Source organism: Parambassis ranga, chromosome 18, assembly GCF_900634625.1.
Source record: "Parambassis ranga chromosome 18, fParRan2.1, whole genome shotgun sequence".
Lineage (NCBI taxonomy): Eukaryota > Metazoa > Chordata > Actinopteri > Ambassidae > Parambassis > Parambassis ranga.
In genome coordinates, this window is record NC_041038.1 from 13,431,963 (window position 1) to 13,450,881 (window position 18,919).

Sequence of the window (18,919 nt, forward strand, 5' to 3'; positions counted from 1 at the left end):
CGTCATCACACGTCGCCTGCCGTTGGGAGACGTCGCGTGCGGCCGCCGGGAGAAGTTTGAAAATAAAGTTTTTCCCTCTTAAACGTGTAAATGTTGGCGGGTTTTAATGCGCTGCTTCCCGCGAACTCTGTGAAAATCACTTTAACGAAAGAAGCGCTGAAGTAAGAAGCGGGAACCAGCGGGGGCGCAGTTCAGGTGAGGAACATTTAAACTGTGTTAGCTGGAGCGGAGAGTGTGTGTGTGTGAGTGTGTTTGTGTGTGTGTGTGTGTGTGAGAGAGAGAGACATGAGGCTGTCAACATGCTCTGACGCGTCCGGCACCGAAACATTAACCCGCAGCAGATAAACACTCAGAGGAACAAACAGCAGAGAGCAGCCGGTTTACAGGTTAGCCGTTAGCTTCGTTTGCTAACTGTAAGTTAGCTTGAAGCTGAGCACAGACAGTCCTCTGTCCGGACCGGAGGACACCTGTTGACTCAGGGATGTCTCCGCGGCGGAACACGCGCAGGCAGCTGAGGGTGAGTTTCAGAAGAAGACGGACAAACACCTGTAGAGAGTCCAGGCGAGGAACGGGTTAATGTGAGGCAGCGTAACAGCTGAGGAGAAGCACGTTACACCAGATGAGTTTATTAAAGAGGATTTCATGTTCATCAACACAGGGCCCAGATAAACCAGTGAACCAGGACGATGGCTAATACAATCATTAAAAAACAATCAATATGATTTTTTAATCATGGAAGCTTTTGCAGAAATCTCTATTTTTCCAAAAACATCTGCAATTTGTAAATATTTATTAAAACATGAATAGAAATAAATAAAACCACTTTACATTAAATCCAGGTCCCAGCAGTGTGTTGATTGAAGTTCCTATCAGTCGGACTCATTTGATCACATGACATTTAAAAGGATGTATTGAAAATTTGAATATAACATTGAAGAAAAGCCTTTAAATCCAGTTCAGACAGGTCTGATTGATCACGTCAGCAGAGTTTTGAATCACTTCAAGCTTTTGATTTTTTTTTCCAGTTAAAACAAAATATAGTTTTTATGAAAAACATGGTGCTATAAAATAGAAATGACCTTAAATAGACATACTTGTTATCCAGTGATATATGAGACCTGAGCACCCCGTGTATTTATACTGAACATTTATCTTTAATGCAAACTTAAGTGAAGGATTAAAGAAATATTAAAATGATGCAGCTGGTTTGTGGATGGTGAATGAGACAAAGACTGTTTATGTCATTATTTTATTATTTTTTCGTTTCAGTTGTCGGTGATGTTTGGTTCTTAAAATCTGCTGTTATCTGTCCTCCAGGCAGCGATGTCCTCCCGGGACGAAGAGCCTGCGGCTACCGCGTCAGCCGTCCTCTCTTCTGCGCTGTCGGCTGCTGTGTCGGCTGCCATGGCGGTCGCCATGTCCGTGGATGCCAAAGCGGAGCTCGCCACGCTTTTAGATGAGTGGGAAGAGGCACAGCAGGGCACCACCGAACAGCTGGTGTCCACCCTGACCAAGTGAGCAGCGATTGGTTTTGTTTAAGATTAAGATTAAGATTAAGAAACCTTTATTAGTCCCACAATGGGCAAATTGTATTTTTGCAACAGCAGATACAGACAGCAAGAAAAGACATGATCAAATAGACTACCAATAAAATATAGAATAGAATCAAGAAACAGTTACACATTAACAGCTGTTCACAGGTGAGTGGAGGTAGAAGTGGTCTGTGCATCAAAAACTAAATAAATAGTGTATTGTACACTGTGGTGTGTGAATACTGCTCCTATCAGAAGTGTTTATTATACAGTCTGACAGCAGCAGGAAGGAAAGACCTTCTGTACCTCTCCTCCACACACCGAGGGTGGAGCAGTCTGTCCCTGAAGCTGCTCTGCAGGGCTGACAGGGGGTCCTGCAGGGGGTGGGACTCATTGTCCAGCATGGATGTCAGTTTTGCCAGGACCCTCCTGTCCCCCACCTCCTGCACCTCCTGCTGTTTTAGATGTCGGATGTTCTCTGAGGTCTGGACAGTTTAACGTCAGAGCTTCTCTGTTTCCTGCAGAATATCTGAGCTGATCGAGCGAGAGACGGCAGAATATCACAAAGCAGATCCTGACCCGTTTGATGACCGACATCCAGGTGTGTTCATGTTCACATTTTGTTCTTTGGGTTTTAATCCAGTCCATTTGAAACATCTGATCTTAAGCTGTTGTGTTTGCAGGACGCGCTGACCCGAACTGCATGCTGGGACAGCTCCTGAAGATGATCTTTATGAACGATGACTTCACCAACGCAGTAAGGACAGATTCACCTGTGTCTGATTCAGCTGATGTCCTCTGGCTTGCTGACAGTGGTCCTGTCATCTGTTGTTTTGTGGTTTCCAGTTGTTGGACACTTATGTAATGAACAGCAGAGAGCTGAGCCTCAACATGGCGGCCTGTCGCCTGCTACTGAACATCATGCCGGGCCTGGACACCGCCGTCGTCTTCAAAGAGAAGGTACAAGTGAAACTCTAGTGTCCTTGGTGATACTGAAGCTGCTTTCATTGTGGTGCGACACATCTGGGACTCAAAGTGTAAATCAGTATAGAAGCACAGTGAGGAACAACTTTGTTAAATTTTTTAGTTTTCTTGGTACCACAGCTGTTGGATGTGAGCGATGTCTGTGTCCGACAGGAAGGTCTGGTTGAAAAGTTGTTCACCTGGGCTCGTGAAGCAGAGCGGGCGCTATCTGTCTACGCCACAGGCCTGCTGGCCAGAGCCATGAGCAACCAGGAAGTGGCGCCCAGCTACATGGAGCAGAACACTCAGCTGGTGGGTGTCACACATCTACAGTTTGAATGTCACATTGTGTTTAGTAGAAATGTGAAACAGTATTATTACCCTTGAAGAAGCTTTAATGACGTTAATTATCAAGAAGTAACAGATTTATTTTTAGCATCAGGCTCAGTATCATCAGTCCCTTTAAGAACCGTTCTCCGTTTGTTCATAGTACAAATCACTGTTATCAGCGATACTATGCAGTTTGTGCTTTAACTGAGTGACCCTGTAAACATTTCATCTGTACTTAAACTGCACACACAGACACACAACAAGAAACATTTTGTCTTAACGCAGCATGACAAAAGTAAAGAAATCAAAAGGATCCTTAATATCTACAAAGCAGCAGACGAGGAGTTCATCAAAGAGCTTCAAGTCTGAAGAGCTGCTGTGATGTTTTATCAAGAAGTTAAAGAGAGTCAAATAGAACCAGACTGTCGGAGACAGGAAGAGGAACATGTGGAAGGTTCTGGAAAGAAAACCAGTGAGAGATGAGTCCGAAGAGCTGAGAACAGCTGCAGAGACACTAGAGAAGGACTGAACCAGGGCTGGACCTGAGGAGTCAGAGAAGACCGTCACTAGAGTCCTGCACAGGAATGAACTGCCAGACTGCAGAGAAGACACCTCCAAACCAGACTGAGGTCTGCTAGAGACCACCTGGACACAGAGCCCACAGACTGAGGTCTGCTAGAGACCACCTGGAGACAGAGCACACAGACTGGAAGTCATTTGGTGACACATTTTGACACATTCTTTGTTTTCTCCAGGTACCAATCATGATCCAGCGTCTGCATGAGCTGCAGGCTGAAGAAGCCTCAAGCCACACCAGTATGACCCCGACTCCCAGGAATCTACCTCAGGACTCTCAGGTTGAAGCCACCCCAACCTCAAGCAGCACAACAGACCAGCAAGAGAAGACGGAGGGGGAGGATGTGGGAGAGGAGGAAGAGAGGAGAGACAGAGACGGAGAGAGCAGCAGGACAGTGTCAAAGTGCAGACCTCCGTCTCTGCTGGGCTCAGCCCAGAAAAATGGCAGCTGCAGCATCAGCAGCTCCAACCGGCTGCTCCCAGACTTCGTTTACCAAGCAAGGGCGACCCCCACCTCCAGGGAGACAGACGACGTGCAGGGAGAAAGAGGAGGAAGTGGAGGAAAGAGACGGGCGTCGAAGGAGAACGGAAGAAAGGTCAAGCAGAAGCTGAACTTTACCACTTCCGCCCCTAGCAGCATGGTGGAGGAGGCGGAGAGGGCGGACGCTACTGACCATCCTGCCAACGGCACCTCCTGGTCTGAGATGAGCTCCATGGTGATCGGCTCTGACTACTGCCTGTCTCCACTGAGCCCGGCCATGGAGCAGAGGCTCATCCTGCAGTATCTGACACCGCTCTTAGATTACCAGGAGGTGAGAACACGAACCTGAAAGAGTCTCCAACCTCTACTGCCTCAGACTATATTTACTGTAAAGTTGATCATCTCTCTCTGTCCTGCAGCTGCTTGCTGTCTTCATGCAGCTGGACACCCGGCCACTGTTGATGAAATACATAGACCTGAGGCAGACCAAGAACGTACAGCTCACCTTTGAGGCGCTGCTGGTATTTAACCCCCTGAAACCTGCATTATTGCACACGTTCAGTCAGAGAGTTCTCTGCAGCAGGAAGTCCAAACAGCACAGTCATGGCTACAAGCAGAGAGCGCGGACATGATGTCTCAGCTGCTCGTGACATGTTGAACCGTTTGCATAGAGCATACATGTCTTACTGTATGTCGTACTAAGTAGGTGTCCATAGTTGAGTCCAGCCTCTCCCCTCAGAGGCCGGAGTCTGTGTGTTGAAGATAACCTCAACCTTTGTGGGTGGGACTCTGCTCAGTGTCAGAAAGATTAAACACAGTCTCATCTTCTACTCCTCAGAACAGTCGATGCAGTGTTACCAGACGTCCTGCACAATCCAGGGATTATGCTGTGGGAAAATCTCGTCACATTCTCATATTTATTCGAATTTCCAGAAAAGATTCATGAACAGGTAGCACACGTTAAAAGAACGTTTATACCCTCATCTATGGCCACTGTGGGTAGGGACTGCAAGAACGAGATCGCAGTTAGAGCGACTAAAATGAGTTTGCTTCCCACGGTGGCCAGACTCTTCCTTAGAGACAAGGTGAGGAGCTTGGAGTGGAGGAGGTGGCCAGGGAGAGGGAGGTCCGGGGTTCTCTGCTAGGCTGCCAACCCCGCGTATAATCAGACGACGATGGATGGATGTTCAGGGACCAGATGAAATTAGAATACATAATAGTAATAGCTGCTAACATGAACAGTTCTGGGTTCAGCTTGAGTTTCTTATTCGAAGTTTCTGGTGTGTGAATTCTTTACTATCCAGCCCTTTGTTCTCTCTCAGTACCTCGCCTCGCTGCTCGTCTATAAGAAGTTTGCTGCAGAGTTCATTGCTCACGGCGGAGTGCAGAAACTTCTGGACATCCCGAGGCCTTCCATGGCAGCGACGGGTGTCTCTCTCTGCCTCTACTACTTGGCCTACAACCAAGACGCCATGGAGAGGGTAAAATTAACACACACACACACAGAACAGCTTTAGTATCCAGTCTAATCCAATGTGTGTGTGTTTGTAGGTGTGCATGCTTCCAGAGGGCGTGTTGTCAGACATGGTGTCCTACGCCCTGTGGCTGCTGGAGTCGTCCCACGGGTCGGGCATCTGCCACGCCACCATGTTCTTCTCCATCTCGTTCTCCTTCAGGGTTGTGCTGCAGATCTTTGACCAAAAGGATGGCCTGCGCCGACTCGTCAACCTGGTCAGTGAATCCAAACCCTGTGGTACCTTTACATCGTAACAGTGCACAAACCACCAGTAAAACACACAGTAAAGATCAAGAGTAGAGAACAGATCCTCTCAGGGTCAGTCTCCCTCGTCTCTAAGGGGGTTTTCATCTGGATCATTTCCAAAACAAAGTGACTTTGATCAGGGGTTACCAAAAAGTATTAAAAGGTGATACATTAGAATTGAACAATTTAAAGCCATTAAAAGTGTTACATTTAGTTTGAGAGGTATTATTATTTTAAAAATAGGTTTTATTTTTTCAGCCTCTGAGGTGTCGTATAAAGTGTGCAAAGTCCGGCCGTCGGATTTAATATGTCCCGCGGCTTCTGTCTTAAAATGTGTCAAATCAACAGGTAGCTCTTATTTTTTAACTCATTGTGTGACGTTTACGGGATGTTCTGAGCAGACCACGGTCAGCTCGCTGTCTGCGTCGCCACGGTGCGTCACAGTGCTGCAGGGCTTGGACGTTACAGCGACACAGAGAGCTGTGAAGCTGCACAACACCGGTTCAACACTTGGACACAATTCACCACGAGACTACACATGCTTATGTACACACCGTGCTGTCAGAGAGAGTCCGTGTTGTACGAGTGAAGTTCTCTGCCTTCTTACTGGCGGCACTCGCCGCAGCTCCACCCATTAGTCCTCTTGCCCAGTCCTCTGGTGCCATCTCTGCTGTCAGTTTCTTTATGTGTTTCTGTCTACATGGTGGTGTTTTTAAAATTCACTGCAGCTGTCTGCAGCGGGCCCGATGCACATACACACATGCAGACACATGTGCGCACACAAACACACATGCAGACACATGTGCGCACAAACAGGTGAGCCCACTCCCAGCAGCAGGTAGAGAGTGCGTGTTGTTTGGCTCTGTTGCTCATGACGTGATAGTTGGTTTGACTTAACTCCACTGACTGTGCTCAGATAAGCCATGGTAATAGGCCTACCACTACTCATAATAATAATAATGATGATGATGATGCTTAGGGGGCCTTTCCAGTGTTCTTTAGAAATTAAAGTGTATTGATCTTTGAAAGGGTGTACTTGCATTATAATGTCGTTTTCATTATATTAGTTGAAAATGGTCTCAAAACGACAATATTATCGCTTAGCGCAATAATTTCGGGCAATTAATGGCGTGACAGGCCTAGTTGTCATGGGCAAATGCAGGTTTTCTGACAGCTGGGTGGAAGACCCAGCATTTAAGGAGGCTCAGGCCTGCAGTGGGGAATAATGGCAGGCTTATTGTTCGGTTTGTAAAAACATTTCACCGTCACCTGGATGGGAGCTAACGCACTTCGGTCACATATTCAGTCCACTAAACATACATGCGCGGTCGAGAGCAGTTAACTGTAGCACTAACTTTCTGTGCTGCTGCACCACAAAGTAGTGCAACCAGCAACAACCGTTACATTCGAGTCTCGAAATCTACTCTGTTGTGTAGGCTATAGCATTTTATCTCAAAATCAGAGTACACATTACAAAATGTCGTTCATTAACACTCAATGTCGTGATGGTTTTAAAAAAAATTAAATGTAGTAAAAAGTATTAAATTCGTAACAACACCTCTCACCCCCTGCACGACACACTGCTGTCCTACAGGAGCACATTCAGCGGTAGACTGAGACTACCGAGGAGCAGCACAGAACGCCACAGGAGGTCCTTCCTGCCAGTGGCCATCAGACTGTATAACTCCTCCCCTTTCTGTAGGGAGAAGCGCTAGATAATCATGTCAGGCATCACTGTCATTCCCTCCACTGGTCTATATTTATGTTTACTTAGCACCTTACATCTCCATATTGTATCCATGTATCATATATTGTGCTCATACTGCGTACTGTACTCTTATTTTGGATTATAGTGACACTTATACTCTTATACTCTGTACTTAACTGCATTTAATGTAACTTGATACCTCTGGCACAAGAATTTCCTTCGGGATTAATAAAGTTTTATCTTATCTTATCTTATCTCTTATCTTAAATATAAGTATTATACACCCTGGTTATAAACAGAAGATGCTGCATTTCATTGAAGAACAGTTGTCCTTCAATGTGTGAAACATCTATTTATGAAGAAGACCCCATGTAAGAAGAATTCAAGGACAGATGACTTCCTAGAGTGCATTTCTAAAGGAATCGTAGACACAACAGGCAAACAGAAGGGCAGCGAATGAAACTTGAGCTGGATTGGAAGAAACTTTGATGTTGTGTATCTGTGAGGTTGTTTTATGGGACTTTGCTTTGTTATTAATGTCTCTTCTGTCTGTAGGTCAGCACTTTGGAAATCCTTAATTTGGAGAACGAGGTGTCCATTATGACTGATGACCAGGTCTTCTCCAGCCGACAGAAGGCCAAACATACCTGTATAGCCCTGCGCCGGTATGACTGATGGATGTGTGACATAAGACAAAGAGCATGCACCCTGGTGTTATAAATGATGATGTTAATGGGTCACTGTGTGCAGGTACTTTGAGGCTCACCTGGCAGTGAAGACTGAGCAGGTCAAACAGTCTCTGCACACGTCAGACAGCGGCACCATCGTCCCTCAGCAGCCGTTTTACAAAGTATGTATTCACTGTAACTCATTATGACCGCAGGGTGCTCTGACCCTGACCGTTCTCACGTATAAACCCTGTATGTTTGTTTGTTTCCTGTCTGCAGGCCTATACCTACACCAGAGAGCAGATCATTGAGATGATGGAGTTTCTCATCGAGGCCGCTCCTCCTCAGCTGCACTGGGAGCCGGTCGAGGTCTTCTACAAGCTGTCCTGTGTGCCTTTGATGCTGCAGCTCATATCCACAGCCTGCGACTGGAGGAACTACTATGGCAGGTAAAGTGACGCACATACACACAGTCACATCTCTGATATATATAAAGGCTGCTCCACCTCACCTCCTCCTGTGTTCAGAAGCGACACAGTGCGTTATGCGTTGGACATCCTGGCCATCCTGACGGTGGTTCCTAAAGTCCAGCTGGTGCTGGCGGACACCGTGGACGTTCTGGATGAATCCAGGTCTCAGGTCTCCACTGTGGGTGGGTAAACCTCCAGCCTCAGCTCTGCTTCAGTTTTAGATCTGCCTCACTGTGTCTCTCCTCCGCTGCAGGCATGAGCATCATCCTGGGTGTCGCTGAGGGCGAGGTGTTTGTCAATGACGCAGAGATCCAGAAGTCTGCACTGCAGGTGAGCAGTGACTGACGGCCACAATATTTTTGAAATCGAGATGATGAATCCATCAATCAACCATTTGATTGATGGATGTGCAGGCAGATGAAATGAGGATAAATCAATAAATGTAGAAACGACTAACACACAGTAGTAAAATTGAGTTTTATTAGGGACATTTCCTTATTTGTTTGTTTTCTTCAGTCTTAACAAATAATTAAAAAAAGTAGTCAGAAAAAACTACTTTAAACCCTATTTATGACGGACACCAGGACATCAGACACATCAGTACATAAACACATTTGTAGAATAAAAAGGTGCTTGTGGAAATAAATGAAGGAATAAAAATATATAATTATAAGAAACTTAATTTGAAGGCTGTAGGAGGAATTTTGAATTATATAGATGATACATGTATATACAGACTTCAGCAGCCCGTCAGACTCTGATGATGTCTGTTCTGTGATCTACCCCTCATCCCCTCCTCTGTCTCCTCCTCAGGTGATAATAAACTGTGTGTGCGCTCCAGATCAAAGCCTCGGCACTGCAGGTGCTTTTGCTGTCGCCCCTGTCAGGCCGCCCCCCCACCCCCAGCAGCCCCCGTCCCCCCACAACCGGGTGCTGAGTCACATGTGGCAAGTCTTGCAGAACAATAACGGTATAAAGGTGAGAGCAGAGGAGCAGCGGGGGAGGACTTTTATTGAAGATTTTGTTGAACATGTGTGGGACTCAGGCCCTAACTGCCCCCTCCAGGTGCTCCTGTCTCTGCTGTCGGTGAAGACGCCCATCACAGACGCAGACCTGATCCGCGCTCTGACCTGCAAGGCTCTGGTTGGACTCTCACGCAGCTCCGCGATCAGACAGATCATCAGCAAGCTGCCGCTGTTCACCAGTGGCCATATTCAACAGGTGAGCTCGTCTGTCTCCACACGTACGCACAGCTGGCTTTCTCTGAGCGGGTGCTGTTTGAAGGGCTGATAATCAGACACACCATTTTTGTTTGTCTTTCCTTCCAGTTGATGAAGGAGCCGGTGCTGCAGGACAAAAGAATTGAGCACGTCCGCTTCTGCCGCTACGCCGCCGAGCTAACCGAGCGAGTGTCCGGCAAGCCTCTTCTCATGGGCAGCGACGTCTCTCTGGCCCGTCTGCAGAAAGCCAACGTTGTCGCCCAGTCACGCATCACATTCCCTGAGAAAGAGCTTCTCATTCTGATCAGGAACCACCTGGTGTCCAAAGGGCTCCACGAGACGGCGAACACGCTTGTCAAAGAGGCAGATTTAAACCTGACAGCACTCTGTCCTTACTCTTCCTCTTCCTGTGTCACCCCGACCTCCTCTGCCTTAGCAGTTCCCAGGACTTGCCGGTTCACTGGCGGGGTCGCAGCTCGTGCAGTCGGCCATGTTGGAGTCTCTCCTGTATCTTCAGTTGCTGGGGCCTCTTCAGCTCCCTCTTCCTCTCGACCCCATGCAGATCCTCACAGTTCATGCTCCGCCTCCTCCGGCGTCGCCCTCCCCCCTCCCTGTACCCCTTCTCTTACTCATCCTGCTCCTCATGGACAGGGCCCCCCTATGGTTGGCCGGATTTTGTTCTCCCGGGAACGGCCACTGGCCAACAGCAACTCAGGAAAGAAACTTCGTGCACTAAAACAGAAGTCTGACTACGGTGCTTTCATACAGGTCAGTGATAGTGGATGGAGGATTTTTAACTAATGGGTATACAGATAAAAGTAGTTTTACTTTATTTTCTCATTTTAGTCTATGAAGAAAAGAAAAATATTCAGTTCAGATGATCGTTTCCTCTCTTGCTCAGTCTCCAGCCATGAAGAAGCAACTGGAGCGCCACCTCCCCTCCCCCCCAACCCTCGACAGCATCATCACCGAGTACCTGAGGGAACAACACGCCAGCTGCCCGAACCCCGTCACCACATGTCCGCCTTTCTCCCTCTTCACCCCACATCGCTGCCCTGAGCCCAAACAGAGGCGGCAGGCGCCGGCCAACTTCACCGCCCGCCTGGGGAGCAGGATGCTGTACCCGAAGTATGGAGGCGTGGACAGAGGGTGTCTGGACAGACACCTGATATTCAGCAGGTAGAAAACATACTGTGGCCTGTGCAGTAAACCATGCTTTACATTTATTTTATACTAACCAGACTGAATCCACCTCCTCCATCAAGGTTTCGTCCGATGTCCGTCTTCCACGAGGGCGACGGAGACGAGAGCGGCTTCACCTGCTGTGCCTTCTCAGCCTGCGAGCGCTTCCTGATGCTGGGAACCTGCTCTGGTCACCTCAAGTTCTACAACGTTTTCTCCGGAGAGGAGGAGGCCAACTACACCTGCCACACATCTGCCATCACACACATCCAGCCCTCCAGGGTATCTTTGATAACACCTACTGTGGTGTTGGTGGAGAATATCAAACACAATGCGAGCTTGTTTTGTGTGTTTGTAGCTGTACAGATGAACTTGTGTGTGTTTTAGGATGGGAAACTGGTGCTCACCTCTGGTTCATGGAGTGTCCCGTTGTCAGCTCTCTGGAGTATGGATGGAGTCTTTACCATGAAGTAAAACGTCACACAGTCCCGCATCAGTTCCATGTGGACACATCAGAGTATCGGCAGCTGTGTATGATGACACGTTTCCTTTTTTTTCCACATAGGAACTCCTTCTCAGACGATCACTACGTCGAGTTCAGCAAACTCTCTCAGGACAGAGTCATCGGCACCAAAGACCAAGTCGCACATGTACGTTTTCAACTCACTCAAATGCTGCTCTGAAAAACAAAATCTTTGGTCTTTACATTATGTCTGAATGTACGGTGCTACAGACAAAGCTGATGAAACTTTTTTCACTTTTTTATAAAACACTACTACTACTATAAAATACAAAAATAAATGTTTTCATGTTATTGTAAAAATGTGAAGAGAGTTGCGAGGCTTTAAATTTCCACCAGGCTTTCTACCTGGTCTGCAGAGCCTGTAAAAATGCAACACATGGAACCATTTTACCTCAGTTTATTTGTATTTGTTCATTAATAATGAAGTTCTCTCTACTTGTAGCCATTATTAGGCTGTTTCCATACAGTTATTGTACCTACGTGAGCCCACACTCATTTATTTTCTGCCCCTCTGCAGATCTATGACATCCACACGGGTCAGAAGATTCTGACCCTGAACGACCTCGCGCTGGCCAACAACTACAAGAGGAACTGTGCCACCTTCAACCCCACCGACGACCTGGTGCTGAACGACGGCGTGCTGTGGGATGTGCGGGCATCACGGGCCATCCACAAGTTTGACAAGTTCAACATGAACATCAGCGGTGTCTTCCATCCCAACGGCCTGGAGGTCATCATCAACACAGAGATTGTATCCTCTGAGCTCGGGGGCAGCTGATGAACCTTTGTGGTGCCTGTGAGCTTCACTGCTGACACACAAAGGTGTAGTTCAACATTTTGGGAAAACATGAATGACACTCTTTTGTTTGCATGCTAGCTTAGCCTAAATACTACAAACGGTAACAAACCTGTTTACAGCTGAAGCTCAGATCGCCCTCTTTTTGTTAAACTGTGTTGAAGGACTGCAGATGTGTGTGTCTGTAGTGTTGCAGTTGTCAGCCTTGACAGCAGGTGTGTGTCAGTGGGACCTGAGGACCTTCCACCTCCTGCACACCAGCCGCGCTCTGGACCAGTGCAGGCTGGTGTTTAACAGCAACGCCACCATCATGTACGGAGGTACGAGCGCGGCAGTCTCACCGCTAACGCAGGCCGAGTCACTGCGCCGTGAGTCACATGTTCACGTGTTTCCTCTCACAGCGATGCTGCAGCCTGACGACGATGACGATGCCATGGACCAGCAGATGAAGAGTCCCTTCGGCTCATCCTTCAGAACCTTCGATGCTACAGACTACAAACCCATCGGTAGGCATCACTTTGAAGGAGAAAAACAAATGTGCTGCTCTTAGTGAAATAATTAAAACACTTACCAACGACCTGTCGAGTGTGTTCTTATTTCTCATCGGCTTTAACTTAAAGCTGTTCCGTTTGTTTTGTTGTTACAGTCACAGTGGATGTGAAGCGGGACATCTTTGACCTGTGTACAGACACCAAGGACTGCTACCTGGCTGTCATCGAGGTACTTTTTATTTCCATTCGGCAGCAGCCTGTGCTGAATAAGCATCGAATATAAAGTGCTTTATGAGTCTGCAGACACATCGACGTCTTCCCACGCTCTCTCCACAGAACGAGGACGCCATGAGCTTGGAGACCGTGTGTCATTTGTACGAGGTCGGACGACACAAACTGCCCGAGGAGGGAGATGATGAGGTGAGACGCACTCGGCTGAAAAAACACGTTCTATCAGAGGAGTTATTAATTCTTGTTTTGTTTTCCAGGATGATGAAGATCAGGAGGATGATGACTCCTCAGACACGGATGATGACGATGATGACATGGACACAGACCCGCTCATTGAGGAGCTGGTGGGTAACGATGAACCAGGGAACGAGGATGGAGGAAACTCGGCCAGAGATGACGGGGTAACTGAACCTCTGCTGCATCATGTGCTGTTTACGACAGGTGACCTCAGTAGGGCTGTTATCACTCGTGATGGGACGCTGGGAGGATTTATGATATCAAGTGGCATCAAGACGCCAAATCAGCTGCTTGAAGTTCTCATAATCAACATTTAGACATTGACATTTTTATTGAAATGATCAGTGTTTGCGCAGCTATGATCCCTCTGTGGCTCTGTCAGTAGAAATTTGGCTGATCTGCAGCTGATGTGAGTTAAAAAATGGTTTGTGAACACTGTAAATAGTTGATATTTTTCCACTATATGTTGTACAGACTGTAGTTTATTTAAATCTTTTTTGTGTGATCTAATTTGATCTGCAGGACAGTTAACCCATGTGACCGCCATGTCACTGCAAATACACAACAGCCTCCGCACTGTTAATCAACGTGGCTATGACCCTTTTTCCTTCCTCCAGAGTCCCCCTGGCAGCGACGATGACGACGATGACGACGACGATGATGATGATGATGATGATGATGATGATGACGACTCGGACCAGTCCTCCAGGAGCGATGACCCCTCTGACCCATTTGACCCTGACAGCGCAGCCTGTGAGTAACACAGCTTTACACAGACAAGTTATTGAGAAGAACAAATCACACAGCAGAGTTTTTCTGTTTAACTTTTTATGTTCAAATAATTTGTTTTAGATCAGGCCCAAAAACTTCAGCCCCACTCTACCCGAGCCTGAGCATAATCCGCCTAAACAGGCCCAGCCTATTATATTTATGAGCCCGAGCCCGATTTAAAACCTATTCTGAATGATAGTGAACGACGAGAGACGCTTCGTGAACAAAACCTTTGATTGTAGTTCAAACGCTCGAGTTATAAACACTCACAGGTTACGTGCCTGACAGAGCCCAGCCCGAGGACAGAGACGGGACATTTCAGCTGTGCTTGGGTCGGACTCAGGCCGAGACAGGCAGACCGTCTAAGGACTAAACTGACATACTTTGTGTGTGTGTGTGTCTCTGCAGTTTTTGACTCCGATGATGATGCTGAGTCTCATTTGCTTCAGTCGATCTTCGACCGGCGATTCCCCTGACGTGAGAAAAGACGCAGCTCCGACAACATGAGCCTTAACCAGGATTCTGTTTTTCCTGTTTAAACCGTCAATCAACCGATCAAGGTGACCACAGGCACACTGTCCACACATCCACGTCCTGGAGGAGGAAGATCTACATCGGTCCCCCACTACAGAAAATAAACGTCTCCCAAAGTTCAGAGAAAGAACGCTGACGTTGTCTTCTTGCTTCAGCAGAGCCTGGTTATCAGTCTGTATGTTACCAGATTTCTTTCTGCTCTGCTCACAGATCAGCTCTACTCTTTACAGACGGACTCACACTTTATCAATCACTCAGGTTTAATCCAAAATCCACAGTACAGCACTTCATCTCATTTCCAGACTGAAGCGACGAGCTGTGCTGTGGGCTGCTCGCCGCTTAGGTCTGCTTCAAACATTAGCTCGGAGCTCAGAGCCAGACGTGTCACATGTGATGTCCTAAGATGTCTGAAGACAAAGAAATACCTCGCTCTTGATGTCAGGACCACCTCCGTGCTCCCCCCAGCAGCCTCTATGCATCTCACCGTGAGCCACTCGGGTCTCGGCTGATTCCTTTGAATGTAATTTATTTTGGCGGGTTGCTAGCTTTTATGGAGCTGTGTTTGCTTTGTGTTGATGCAGCTGTTGAAACACACAGAGCCGTCAATATGTGCTAATTTATTATTTTAGTAAATATTAAACGTTCTGAGCACAGAATCCTGCAAAGCTGTGAGCTCTGTGTGTGTCTTTGTTTTCACCAGCCAGGAGAGATGTAATGAATGATGTTACTCTGAGGTCAAAGGTCACACACAGGTCTCACATATCTGTTAGAGTCCTTTCATATATTTGTCTTGAATGTCGAGGTATCAAACATTATTGCATTAAAGCTCTTTAAGTTGTAAAGGGACAGTCCACCAAAAAGAGGACAGCTCTTTTCAGCTGTAACCCGTCACTGCAGAGAGGAGTGTCCATGATGAGAGAGTCCTCCTCCCGTGAGCCGTTTGTCCTAGGTGGACTTTCTGAGCCTGATTTTTGACCATTGAGGTTCTTTCTCTCAGCCTTTGGTGCTCCCACGAACTAGAAGAGAAAAATACTTAAAAGCCATCCTTGATATGAGGAATTTGTCGTAGGGACTTTGTACCACGCTCTGCCTGACTGCCTCTGCTCAGAGGGCAGCATGCAGTGTGATGTGTGTGAATGAACGCTGCCTTCTGAGCGGTGATGAGTGGGTGTGCTGTGGTAGAAAGTAGTTCCACCAAAGTCATACTGAGCAACCACAACATGAGAGGTGTAACAAGTTCAAATAATTAAGAATCAGAACATTTGATTTTGGGTAAAATGTCCCTTTAATTGTTGAAATTAAACAATGGTCCTCATTAGATTCCTGGGAGATACAGCTGTGCTGCAGCTGTTGGATCAGACTTTAGGAACTCCAGCTGCAGGATCCCCCAGGAAGGACAGACGGACGCCACACTGGTGGTCAGATCTATGATAACATGGCCCTTGCAGTAACTCTGCCTCATGCTCTCAGGATCTCTTCTAGTCGCCTCGAGTCTGAGACGTGTCACATGTCAGAGTGATGCTCCTCGGGAGGCAGCCCTCCACCCTCCTGTTTCCACAGCCAGTCGGCCTTGACTCCACAAGAATACTAAAGTGTTTTTTCCTCTTTGAATATTTTAATGACAGCTCCTTGTTCCTGGTGGCGGGGTCCTGAATGTGAGGCACGTCACAGTGGGGACATTATTAAGGCTGTACAGGCTGTCTCCATGGTAATTACATAACCTCAGAAATACAAGACCCAAGTTAAAGAAACAAAGACTCGGGACAAACAAACACAAAAACAAGCAAATGAGCTGTGCTGTCAAGCACAAGTGTGATTTACTGTGTAATCCTGGTGTGTCTGTGCAGCCTGGAGACCAGAGCCCAGACCGCCTGAATCCACCTCAGCTGCTGCTCAGGTGGATCTAACTGCCTGTCAGCTGATCCACAGGCAGGAAGTCACAGTTCACCACGTGCTAACTTGACTTGATTTGTCCAACAGGAAGTCCTCTGCAGCTAAATGTCTTTAGTCTGTGATTCAGTGACTGCACAAAACCTAGAACGGGGTCCTGAATCCGGTTCTGTGGATATGGAGGATGAAGATGTCCCCAGAAAGTGTAAGTCACGGTTAATTTAAAGTTATGTTGTGTGTTAAGTGATTAACTGCTAATTTATTAGCCTAGCACGTCAGCTAGCCTGTGAAGCTAGCTGTAGTCAAAGAAGTACCCCCCCCCCCCAATAAAAACGTTATTCTAAGTTTTTTCGACACATTTTTCTGTTTGTTTCTGTCAAGTTTGTTTTCTTGGTGAATACTGTTTGTATTCGTTTATTTTAATAGATTCGAGTTAGCTAACCCAGCTTGAAATGGTTGTAGTAAATGTTCTCAGAGTTTCTTCTTATACATCCAATAATGAATTTGTGTATCATTAATTAAAGGGTTAAAATGGCACAAAGGACGAAATAATTTAATAAAAATGTTTTTTATTCTACTCAAAGTCCCTGAAGGAAGTTGAAATTTATATAATTCCCTGCCTCTATTAAATAGACTGAATTAGTCTATTTAATCCGATGATCAGACTATGTTTACTTGGCCTGTGGTTGATTCACTTTAAAGGGTCAGGATCTGTGTCTTGTACCTGAAGCTGTTTGGTGGTCACCATGGTTACCATAGGACAGTCGGTGTGATGCGCACGGGTGAACACACGGTGGCGCAATACGCGCATCAGACGCCTGATCTGACGGAGCTACACACAGTTTAAAGCAGCCTGACATGAATCACTGCGGTGACACGACGTGGAGACACAGCTCCACGAGCCGCGGAGGAGTGTGTGATAGATGTGTAGCTTGGCTGTGTGTGTGTGTGTCTGTGTCTGTGTGTGTGTGTGTCTGTGTGTGTCTATGTGTGTGTGTGTGTGTGTGTGTGTGTGTGTTCACCTGTGCATCTACGCGCGCTCCTCATGTTGCGCGTGCCATGCCGGGGCGCACATCATGTCACCAAAACCATCGGTTTATGCTGGCCAGTAACACACACACACACACACACACAGTGTCTCCCTCTGGTGTGACCCGCTGCAGCCTCCTCTCCGGCCTGATCCGCTTACACTCAGCTCCCCGCTCCGTCCATTCGAGCGCTGACTCTTATTTTGCTGCTGTAACGTCCTGCAGCTGCGGGCGGGTCCGGAGGAGCAGACTGATGCGCGCATACAGAAAAGAGGAGACAATAACTCGGGCTGAGGTCTGAGGTCTGAGGCTCTGAGGTCTGAGGCTCTGAGGCTCTGAGGTCTGAGGGTCTGAGGTCTGAGGGGCTGAGGTCTGAGGGTCTGGGGTCTGGGGGGGCTGCGCTGACCGCAGTCTCCGCGAGCTGGACTGAAGTTGACCGTGAACACGGCGGATCTTACGGATTCCTTTGAGGGATAACCGCCTCCTCTGCCATCCTGACAGTGTCAGTTTGTGTGTCTTTGTGTGTCTTTGTGCTCCAGTAGCACAGATAGTCAGACTCGCGGGTTTCTCGGCAGACATGGACCGACACATCGCGCCCTGCGTCACTGCACAGCTGACGGAACCCTGAGCGTCAGATCTGTGGCTGCTGCTTTCAAAGTCTTTTAAACTCGGACACCTGAAGGTTTGAAGTAAACTTCTCTCCGCTTCTCCTCCTCTCTCTCCTCGCCGGTGATACCTCAGCGGGATTTCCATGAAGCCACGCACCGGGTGACTGTGTGTTCTCCGGGATTCGGCTGTGTGTACCCCGGGACATCATGTGGACGCCGACGGAGGACGAGAAAATCGGAGTTGGTGAGTACACTGATGGATGTGAGGGGGACTGGTGCTTTAATGGTTACATGTTGTCTCTGCACCAGGATGACGGTCAGATGTAAACAGACCTCTGCTGGATGTCAGTGTGCAGACTTCATGTCCCGTGGTTGTGTGTCTGCAGTGACACAGGACAGTGGGGCTGTAGTGGTTGTGGGTAGTTGGGGGTATCTTCAGCTGTGATGGTGTGACCATCCTTCAGTGACTGTGGAGGCTGCAGGATGAGGGTCCGTGCTGTGACAGTGGACCAACAGGACGCTGTGTGAATGGACAGTGCAACAGATTTATTCTCATCCTCTCACTCCACCCTCTGCACATAACCCTTTAAAGGACCAGTGGGAGGGGTGTAGTGGCATCTACTGGTGAAGCTGCAGACTGCATCAGAGACCCACATCAAGGGTTGAGCAGATCAATAGTGGTTTAATGTGCTGATACAGATTGGTGATTCGCATGTTGTGCTTAAAGAGGACATGGAGTCGGTTGGTGTAAGATGACCCCTAAAGGGAACAGTCCTCTGAATCCTGCACACTACCCACTGAAGACATTCCTTCAGACTTCCTGTTGGTGTCTGGACCGCTTCCTTTGTTTGTTACTGTTGTGTCTCTCTACTTTAATTCTAAATTAAGCAGAGGACTTTCAGAATGCAATCTATAATG

General features: G+C 47.5%; 2 protein-coding genes across 7 annotated transcripts in view; both read left to right on the forward strand.

Annotated features, from left to right (window-relative positions):
* Positions 1–21: 21 nt before the first annotated feature.
* LOC114451040 (DDB1- and CUL4-associated factor 1-like) lies at positions 22–15,131 on the forward strand. Of its 2 annotated transcripts, none has more exons than XM_028429565.1 (30): positions 22–195; positions 1,318–1,514; positions 2,057–2,133; positions 2,216–2,289; positions 2,379–2,492; positions 2,670–2,807; positions 3,581–4,213; positions 4,302–4,403; positions 5,205–5,363; positions 5,434–5,613; positions 7,908–8,017; positions 8,103–8,202; positions 8,300–8,469; positions 8,548–8,672; positions 8,744–8,820; positions 9,304–9,468; positions 9,556–9,711; positions 9,819–10,478; positions 10,612–10,889; positions 10,976–11,174; positions 11,280–11,362; positions 11,458–11,542; positions 11,933–12,166; positions 12,438–12,531; positions 12,613–12,717; positions 12,858–12,931; positions 13,039–13,122; positions 13,191–13,334; positions 13,788–13,923; positions 14,350–15,131. In XM_028429565.1, exons 2-30 carry the CDS (start codon positions 1,324–1,326, stop codon positions 14,415–14,417), a joined length of 4,815 nt encoding a protein of 1,604 aa, XP_028285366.1. In that variant the 5' UTR covers positions 22–195; positions 1,318–1,323; the 3' UTR covers positions 14,418–15,131. The 2 variants fall into 2 exon arrangements, with proteins under 2 accessions (XP_028285366.1, XP_028285365.1); XM_028429564.1 differs by lacking the exon at positions 22–195 and adding an exon at positions 273–517.
* Positions 15,132–16,449: 1,318 nt separating this feature from the next.
* Positions 16,450–18,919, forward strand: part of LOC114450987 (dedicator of cytokinesis protein 3-like) — a 127,755-nt gene continuing 125,285 nt past the window's right edge. For all 5 annotated transcript variants that reach the window (XM_028429476.1, XM_028429481.1, XM_028429478.1 and 2 more), the window contains exons 1-2: positions 16,450–16,570; positions 18,135–18,245. In XM_028429476.1, coding sequence (XP_028285277.1) covers positions 18,209–18,245 — 37 coding nt within the window. In that variant the 5' untranslated portion in view covers positions 16,450–16,570; positions 18,135–18,208. The remainder of the gene's footprint in view (positions 16,571–18,134; positions 18,246–18,919) is intronic.

What these genes read in the sequence shown, in the direction of transcription:
- LOC114451040 (XM_028429564.1), top strand. Translation starts at nt 482, where the DNA reads ATGTCTCCGCGGCGGAACACGCGCAGGCAGCTGAGG. An exon ending in ACCTGTATAGCCCTGCGCCG is followed by an intron (nt 8,018 to 8,102) that starts GTATGACTGATG and finishes CACTGTGTGCAG; the next exon opens with GTACTTTGAGGCTCACCTGG. An exon ending in AGAACAATAACGGTATAAAG is followed by an intron (nt 9,469 to 9,555) that starts GTGAGAGCAGAG and finishes TGCCCCCTCCAG; the next exon opens with GTGCTCCTGTCTCTGCTGTC.